The sequence below is a fragment of the Myxocyprinus asiaticus genome, chromosome 3 (genome assembly GCF_019703515.2).
Source record: "Myxocyprinus asiaticus isolate MX2 ecotype Aquarium Trade chromosome 3, UBuf_Myxa_2, whole genome shotgun sequence".
Classification (NCBI taxonomy): domain Eukaryota; kingdom Metazoa; phylum Chordata; class Actinopteri; order Cypriniformes; family Catostomidae; genus Myxocyprinus; species Myxocyprinus asiaticus.
This window is the reverse complement of record NC_059346.1, coordinates 18,732,312-18,741,760: the sequence shown is the minus strand read 5'-3', so window position 1 is coordinate 18,741,760 and position 9,449 is coordinate 18,732,312. Positions and strand designations below refer to the sequence as shown.

At 38.7% G+C, this 9,449-nt stretch overlaps 1 protein-coding gene across 1 annotated transcript; it reads left to right on the top strand.

Annotated features, from left to right (window-relative positions):
- Positions 1–525: 525 nt before the first annotated feature.
- LOC127423887 (transcription factor Sox-19a-like) lies at positions 526–3,041 on the top strand. The gene is made up of 2 exons (XM_051668562.1): positions 526–1,563; positions 1,699–3,041. The coding sequence occupies exons 1-2, from the start codon at positions 908–910 to the stop codon at positions 1,943–1,945; spliced, it is 903 nt and encodes a 300-aa protein (XP_051524522.1). The 5' UTR covers positions 526–907; the 3' UTR covers positions 1,946–3,041.
- Positions 3,042–9,449: the final 6,408 nt, after the last annotated feature.

Here is a 9,449-nt window from a genome sequence, read left to right as displayed (position 1 = left end):
CAAAAATATTACTTATTATGACTGATGCAACCATCAAGCGAAGAATACTATTTTTAAGGGTCCGGTAGAAAGGTTCTGCTTAAATGTAATTGTAAAACATATTTCATTCACCTGACATTAAATCCAAACGAATGACCGTCCAAAAGCTTCCCTTTTCAACAGGCAACAAGTGCCTGGGATAGCTGATGTTGTATTGGTAACATAACAAGTAGTATGTGAAATGGTGCAATGGTATTAATAATATGCACAATGTGGTATTCCTTGAACGAGTAGCTTTATAGTTTGATTCAAATTTTCAACTATATTAAATATTCCTTTAGAAATAATAGTACTGACTATTATATTTTGTTGAGCTTCTTATTACAATTAATCACCATTTTTGCTCACATCAACACATTATTATAGTATGTAATATTACACTTTAATACACTGTAATATATAGGCTACGTGTTACCGTATTTTGAAGGCTATTAGTTTCTAAAGTTGCAGGTGAAACAGAAACTCTTCTCCCCAAACGGAATCCTCCTCCTGCTCCTCGCCTCACCACATTCACCGCACCCCTTCTTTAGTGATGCTAATGTGGAGAGAAAGAAAGCAGCTGGAGGCGGACAGTGATGAAATTCTATTATCACTCAAGCACTGAAAGAGTTGCAGGCAAGACGCACAGTTTTAGCTCGGACCTGTTTTCGTTTTAAAGCAAACTACCGTTGTTTCAGGACTAGTTGATCGTCTTTAGACATATACAAACAGTCTTGGTTATACTTAGTGTTCGTTTCCCTTTCGTCTTTGGACATTTGTGTCAATGTAATAGGCGCGTAAAGAGGTAAACGTTTTCATTAGGCGGACACTGAAAGTCAGTGGATTTGATTTTAAGTCGCTCAGCAGTTAACAGTCTCTGTGGGCAGCTATGTACAGCATGCTGGAACACGATATGAAGTCTCCCGTGCCACTGACGCACCAGAGCGCGCAGGGAATGACCCAGCTGAACGGTGGAGTAACTCACGGCGTGACGCATGGAGCCACCAAACCGGCTGTCAACAACCAGCAACCGAGTAGCGATCCTATGGACAAAGTTAAGAGGCCTATGAACGCATTTATGGTCTGGTCTCGGGGCCAGAGGCGCAAGATGGCACAGGAGAACCCCAAAATGCACAACTCGGAGATCAGCAAGCGTCTGGGCGCGGAGTGGAAGCTGTTGACCGACGCGGAGAAACGGCCGTTTATTGACGAGGCCAAGAGACTTCGTGCCCTGCACATGAAGGAGTACCCCGATTATAAATACAAGCCCCGTCGTAAGACGAAACCGATGCTGAAGAAGGACAACCCGGCTGCCAAGTATCCTCTATCCGCCGGTAACTTGCTGGCGGCAGCCGCTGCTCAAGGCTCCGGGGGTAGCCCGAGGATGGACAGCTACGGCTGGGGTCACACAGGTGGCTATGCCGGCATGCAGTCTGATGCTTTGGGCTACAGTCAGCAGCTGCACCGCTATGATTTGTCTGCCCTGCAGTATCCATCTGCCATGGCCACGGCACAATCTTATATGAATGGCGCAAACTCCTACAAGTAAGTTCAGAATCTTTTTCACTATAAAAGTGCATGCACTTGCACTGTCTACCTCAATATATATTTGTATATACACATATTAAGAAAGTCCTGAGCCAGTCTCTGATAACAACTTTTTTTATTTCTTCTCTCCAGCCCTATGTCCTACAGCAGCACATCACAGCAGCCCAGCCCAGTCATGTCCATGGTTAAACAAGACCAGGTGTCCCACTCTCCCACTGGAACCCACAGCCACCAGCGAGGCCCTTTACAAGGAGACCTGAGGGACATGATTAGCATGTATATCCCAGGTGGAGACACCACAGACAGTGGAGCACAGAGAGGCTATTCTAACATCCAACAGCATTACCTCACTGGTACAGCACCTCTCACTCACATCTGATGGGGAAAGTGTAATTACCTTCCTGTAATGAGTTTGGAGGCTTGTGGTGGGCCACTGCTGTGGGCTCACGTGACTTGATGTGCCGATGTAGATGCATGAACATTAACAGTGGTCAACTTGATTTGTAAAGAAGAATGAGGGGTGTGTGGACACATTGCTGAACTAGAAAACCCAAGGCAGCTGATTTTTGGCCTTGCTGAAGTGCCTCAGAACATTGTGTGCAATGTGTGTCACTCATTGATGACATCGCATATTTTTCTAAGGTCCACGTCTTTGTTTTCTGCATAATGTTAGATAATTATGTCACAGTGACCACAGGCCTGGTGCACTGGTGTTGGAATTGCTCATAGTTGAGTGATAACACGGCACACTTTTTTTTCTGTAATTGATTGGTCAGTGGTTTTAGACAACCAGCTGACTGGTTCATTACTGTTTATTTGCATAGTTAAGACCTTATGCCATCTAGTTGATTACTGACTTTGAAGGCATACTGCAAACACTAAATAATGAAAGAAGGGAACAAATCAAGCACACATTCCCTCAGTCGCTGCTTGTCCTGATTATCTAAACACCTCAAAAAAATTACTTTTTAGCTTTCACACCATAAGACTGTAAACAAAGACTGTGCTGCTCTTCATTGTTTAGGTAATGCAAAAATATAAAATGCACAACGGTTTAGAGATTTTTTTGTTTGATTTCCAACGTTAGTCTAGATACATTTATGCCCTGAACGCGTCAACAGAATTTTGTTGCATTAAAAAGCGAACATGGACATAGAGATCCTGCTTAGAGGGATTTGACTGTATTTTCTATTAAAAAGAACAATTAATTCTCAACTCCTTTGAGAAATAGAAGATTGTGAATAGAAGTGTTGTGTAAAAGAGGGAGAGTCAAAACGTTTTGAATAATGTTCATTTGAAAAAAAAAAAAAACTTGTTATAAGACTGTTTGACTAAGAATGTATTGTTGTGAAATGTTTTTTTTTTTTTACTTTAAAGCCCTTATAGTAAGGGTTTATAACCTTGTATGTGACTTGACAACCTTGATAGAAAAACAACGACAAAAATGTAATAAAGTATTTTATTATTTTTGTACATTTGTCTTTCTTTGTTCTCCTTATGTCCAAAATCCAAACAGATCTCATGTCAGTGGTAGTATATGCAATTGTACATTATAGAAAAGCTGTATGAAGGCACATACAAGAAGTTAATGAAAATGAATAATCATTTTCATAATAGAAAACATGTATTGGGTTGATTGTAATTCCTATTATGAATGCCTCAGCTATCTGTTCCTTCCCAGATATACAGGCTAAATATTTTACAAATTAAATCAAACTAAGCTGAGCCATTATTGTGTCGTTCATATGTAGTAAATGCCCTAAAGAATGTAGGGCTCAAGTTCGTTTAATGATAAGATGACAGGTGTTGCTTTATTATGGCGCCACAACCTACACACTTTCACGCATTGGACAACAATGTGATAAGTGTAGTGTGCCTAGGCAGCCCAACCCAAACACATCGGTTGCGAAATTACTGAAACGAGTTTTTTCTTTCCTCATGATTAAACAAATCACATATGTGTTTACTTTACATGCCTGCCCATTTAAATCCGCCCAGGCTCATTTCATTCATAGTTAATACGATAGCGGGCGTATGGTCCCGATATTAACGCATTTAAGTCGATATGACTAATATAATTAGCTAAAACGCACCAAATGAAGCAAGTAAAGGAAACAATGAGTTTACAAGGACATTGATTTGGGAGGGACAGGGTATTGGTGAGTGCCGGGGGGACACCTGACCTCCGTCACCCAACATCTAGAAGAAAGTGGACATCGATTAAAACTGATAAAAGTTAGGAAGATCAAAACACAGAGGTCGGAAGAATATCCCTCCCCTTTTATCTCTTTTTTAATACTTTGCCCGCTCTTTTTCCAGGAGAGAAAGCGAGTGGCTGTCCGGGCCGTAATTGGCCGTTTCGGAGTTTCATTGTCCTGCGCTTTTGAGCACGCAGGTGCGCGCAGTTCTCAGCGCCTCTTATGCTCGCCTTTGTTCTCCTTTCTCTCGCTCTCCCACCGGGCAGAAAATTAGCGTTGCATTGAGTGCCTCGTCTCCCCAGTCCCCTCTCTCAGCAGTCCCGAGCTTAACCCGCTCGCTGCTCCCCGCTATTCTCATGGTAATAGTGCAGTCAGGACCGGCTAATCGGGGGTGGAGGGGAGGGGAGGAATTGGGGGAGATGGCAAGGAAGAGCTTTGAAAGGGGGATGGGAGTTATAAACATATAACACTTACACATATAACAACAAATATACTTTGCTGGACCTATTAAGTCTTTTGCAGGAAGCTGTTTGGTGAAGAATAAGTCCAATGTCAGTAATTACTGCACTGGTTTAAATATTTTTAGAGGAAAGATATCTAATTAAAACGATATATGAACGTTTAAGTAAAAAAAAACATTTTTAAATTAAAAAGTCAAATTAATTAAAAAAGAGCATTATTATAAACAATATAATTATAAATGTGTTGTGTATTTCTTAATGTGAGCATCCAGGAATTTGGGAAGTGTATGAGGGTGGGAGATACATGAAAACATTAAGAATATCATCAAATTTGCTTTTGATGAACTAATATTTGTTTTGGTATTAACATCTTATTTTCTGAATTAATCAGTTGGCAAACTCCAAAATTGAGTGAGCAGTATGTGTGTGTGTCTAAAGTGTTGGTGTGTGTCTGTGTGGGGGTTCAGTTGAAGGGGGAACCAGATTTTCTCGCTGAAAGCATAAAATCTCCTAGCAACAAACAGAGGCTTCCACAGGTTGTTCCCAAAGCAACAGCAGTTCCCAAATACCCCAGAACTCACCCCACACTCACCAGAGAGAGAAAGACTCTATAGATTTCCAGTTGGAAAACATTTAAAGTTTGAGGACTTGCTCAGACAATCTGGGAAACTACTGTATCTTTTCTTAGATGCATGTGGCAAAATATATCTTTTGTTTTGTCTACATAAAAGTTAGGACACCAAAACCATACAACAATTAACTAATCCAATACATTTCACTGAAAGATTTGATAATACCTTCATTTTGCCTTGATTTAGATTTTTAGGGTTTCTAAAAGCCACACATTTATTTCTGAACTATGAAAATTGCCACACAAGAAAACAAAAGTGTGTTTAGGGTGAGCTTCAAAGGTTTGCTTTGTGTGAGAGAATGATAAAGTTGCAAGATAAAGTTAAAACCTTTACAGTATGACTATTTGAGAACACATCGCAAGCCCTTTTTACATTTTATCATGTGCAGGATATGAATGATAGATGTATACAATAGTTCACAATAGTTAAAATGCTAATTCTTGATATCAGCAAAGGAATTATACAGTGAAAATGCTAATGATTGATATCAGTAATAAGTTTGCACTAGTAAAAATATTATCAAATATTAAGATTTTTACTAGTTGTAATTCCATTGTTGACATGGGCATTTGCACTAGTAACAATGCAATTATTGACGTAAAAAAATGATGTTGTTATGTGTATTTGTAATTGCTACTAATAAGAAAATTGAAAAATTGCATTTTGAATAGGAGTAACTGACAGATCATTGTGAAATTCTACTAGTGAACATTTTTTACTAGTTAAAATTCCATTTTTGATATCAAGAATTGGTATTCCCGTGAATAATGACATAATTTTTGATATCAAGAATTAAGTTTTTACTTGTGATAACCTAATTACTGATATAAAAAATATGCATTTATGACTAGTAGTAATTCCAATGCTGATATCAAGAATTAGCATCTCGGTAAACCCCAATGTTGTCATTACTGGAAAAATCAAGTAGTCTTAATTAAACAATACTTGAAAGGTCAGGTTTTGGGCACCTAACTCAAATATCTAAGTTTTATTGTATGACCTAAATTTGAGTCCTTTCAATTAAAATAATTAAGCTGAAACAACAACATTTCAATGACAAATCTGAGATAAGACTACTTACGTTATTACTTAAATCAATTGAGGGAACGAGTTTACTCAATCGAGTAGTCGACTTATTACGGTTTTCACTGAAGTGAAAATTGAAGATATATTTATAATTCATATTTTACGCACAATCAAATTTTGAAAGGTTTTGCAATAGAAAACATGAACCACAGTGAGTGGGTTGAAGTTTGGCTCTACATGCGTGTGTTTGTGGACAGGCAGGACAAAGTTGCTATGCTCCAGTTCAGAGCTACAAGAGAAAGCAGGACAAACAGCATACTTCTGCACTGCATATGCCTGAATGTCACCTACAACACCATTATGGTTGACTTGCACACTCAAACAAAACAAAACAAAAAGCGAGAGAGACAGCAAAGTAATGCAGGTTTGTCTGTGCATGTGTCAAATTGAAGGTGTGGTGAGGGGTGTGTACTTTTTTCGTGGGAGAGTGATATAACAAACATTTGCCACCAAAAACTTGTGCAAGAAATGAAACACATGACATGGCACACAGCAACCCTACTATTAGTGAGTCAGTATCAGTAGCATGTTAATTATTTAAACTTTCTCCTTGAGGATCAATCATCTCAGAACATATGAGACTGTAAGTGCTGATCTAGAAGACACTTATTTGAGTATATCAAAAACTGAAAAAAGACCAACTCACCAAATCGTACACTAAAAGTATTCAAAATTCTTTGATATTATCTTCTGTAAATAAAAAAAAAAAGAATAATGAGCTTTAGAGGGGCCTGGGTAACTATTGACGCTGACTACAACACCTGGAGTTGCGAGTTCGAATCGAGGGCATGCTGAGTGACTCCAGCCAGGTCTCCTAAACAACCAAATTGGCCCGGTTGCTAGGGAGGGTAGAGTCACATGGGGTAACCTCCTCGTGGCCTCTATAATGTGGTTCTTGCTCTCGGTGGGGCACGTGGTGAGTTGTGTGTGGATGCCACAGAGAATAGCATGGGCCTCCACACGCACTACATCTCCGTGGTAACGCGCTCAACAAGCCACGTGATAAGATGCACGGACTGACGGTCTCAGACACGGAGGAAACTGAGATTCGTCCTCCGCCACCTGGATTGAAGCGAGTCACTAAGCCACCACGAGGACTTATTGGGAATTGGGCATTCCAAATTGGGGAGAAAAGAGAAGAAAAAAATAAAAAATAAAAAAATAAAGTAAATAAAAAAAATAATGAGCTTTAAATCACTGAAATCCTCAGATATAATTTCATTTATTAAATACAGAAAAATTTAAATTATTAATATTTCACTCTATTCTGGTTCCAGTCTTCATAAGAAGCAATGCAAAAACTATGGAAACGAGCGATCTAGACAGAGAACAACCATTTTAAGAGTTACTTGGAGTTCAGTCTCAACTTGTGCAATTTTTGGTTGCCATAACCACTAGAAATAGTTAATGATATCAACGTAACTAACCTCGGGCCATCGATTCATGTCATCTACTCAGATGAGGCACTGTCAAAAGATATTGTTCACGACAGTAAAGTATTGGCACAATGGAGCCACATGTTTTTTTATTTGGCTAAACATCACAACAGCATATGCTGAAACAGGTGAAACTAAAATAGGCTTCCGTTATGAATCATGGAGCCCTTTTACATTCAGAAAAAAGGTGAATAAGGAGAGTTTAACCAATTTGCACGTACAATCAAACAAGTGTGATTATTCTAGGCTGGGGTCAGAGGTGTACGATCAAACCAGTGCAATCTGCATTCGTGCTGCTGTTTACCAGAAAAGCTGGAATGGTTGTTATGATGAACCAGCTGCTCAAATAGTCTTTTCAACATCACAATATCTTAATTTTTTTATGATACAAACATTCAAACAATCACTAAATAAAAGTTTAGCCGTTACCGTTGGAGCTGACTGTTTTAATGCTGCGATGTGGCCATGTTTTCTGACATCAAACAAAGCTTGCAGAAATCCATCTGTGTTTAGCGAAATTCTAAACCACTGCTCCCAGTGGCTGAACCAGGAAGTGTTGTTGAGGAGAAATGTCCACAGGGTGGCACCAAAATGGCGCCATTTTAAAAAAATGATGTAATAGTCAACAGGAATGCATTTGTTATTAACCATACGCCCTAACCCAAACCCCAACCCAAAACCTAACCATCAGTGGAGTAAAAATGCAATTTTAGAGCAAAACTACAACCTCCGAATCAAGCTAACCATTGTTTCTGTGAACACGATAACTTCCTGGTTTCCACAGGACCAGAACCCATGTCAGTAGCCCCAAGGGGAAAGATGAACACATCTAAATTAATGCAAAAATGTCTGACGGGGATTGCGCTTGTCAGTCATTCAATAGAAGGGGATCGATTTTAGGGTACATGAACATTCAGGAGGCAGCTTGTTGATTTCCAGTGATTATGTTGTTGGAGCATCAACATGTTTGCTGCACTTTCAAGATCCCAAGAATATATAGAAAAGGCTGCAGTTTCAAACATCAGGTGGGTACAAACACAAGTGACTTCTTTCATTGTTCAAGTAGATTCTCCGTGACGTAACAGTACTTTCTACAGAGTAGTTTTTCAGTAGCCTACTCTTTTCACTGCTGAAATTCAACTTCATTATTCAGAGGGCTTATCCTTTCTCCCTTTCCCTCCCTCCCTCTCTCTTCACACACACACACACACACACAAACACTCAGATATATGCTTTTGCCTGTATACCTGACAATTATATTTCCTTGGTAAACTGGATTTCAGTTTTAGTATTTGGTTGTAAGAAATGGTTTTAGTGGGAAACACATTCCGATTACTATTTTAGCCCTTCTTACGAATCCAACCTGGCCAGACCAACAAAAATGTAAGAAACGTAGCAGATATGATGGGTGACGGGTGGCCTTTCCACACCTTCTTTCTATCTCTCTCTATCTTGTGCTCTTTCACACACATTTAGCTCAAGCGTGTAAATAATACATTATTTCATTTTTCAACCAGGGTACTATTTTTGGTAAACACATTTTTTTGCCAACATCTTTGTGACCAAACAGGAGAAACTCAAAAGAAGGAGAGTGTGAGTTCTGACATGCCACACTGAACTACAGAGGGATTACAGCACTCAGATTTGAGTATTGATCCACTGCAGCTGTTCTTCTCAGAGAGAGGGAGAGAGACAGAGAGAGAGAGAGAGATAATGGTGTCCCTTCAACTTTGTAAATGTCAAGAGGTGTTGGTATTTGTTGAAATAAACAGATTTTGGCTTTGACTTTTTTTTTTTTAATCTTGTTTTATGAGTCACATTAAAGCTTTTTACTATGCCTTCATTTTTTATTTTTGCTACTTTACAAATGCCTTTTATTTATAGATTTTGTTTTACCATTTTCTCAGACCCATATTTTCAATCCAAAAATATAAAAATCCATTATAAAAATATTAATTATTACATGTTTAAAACTGAATGATCTAAATAAAGCGTGAAATAAACACAAATCATTTTAATATTTATTGTGTGAAAATTATACACCAATTAAAAAAAAAAAATGTTACACAA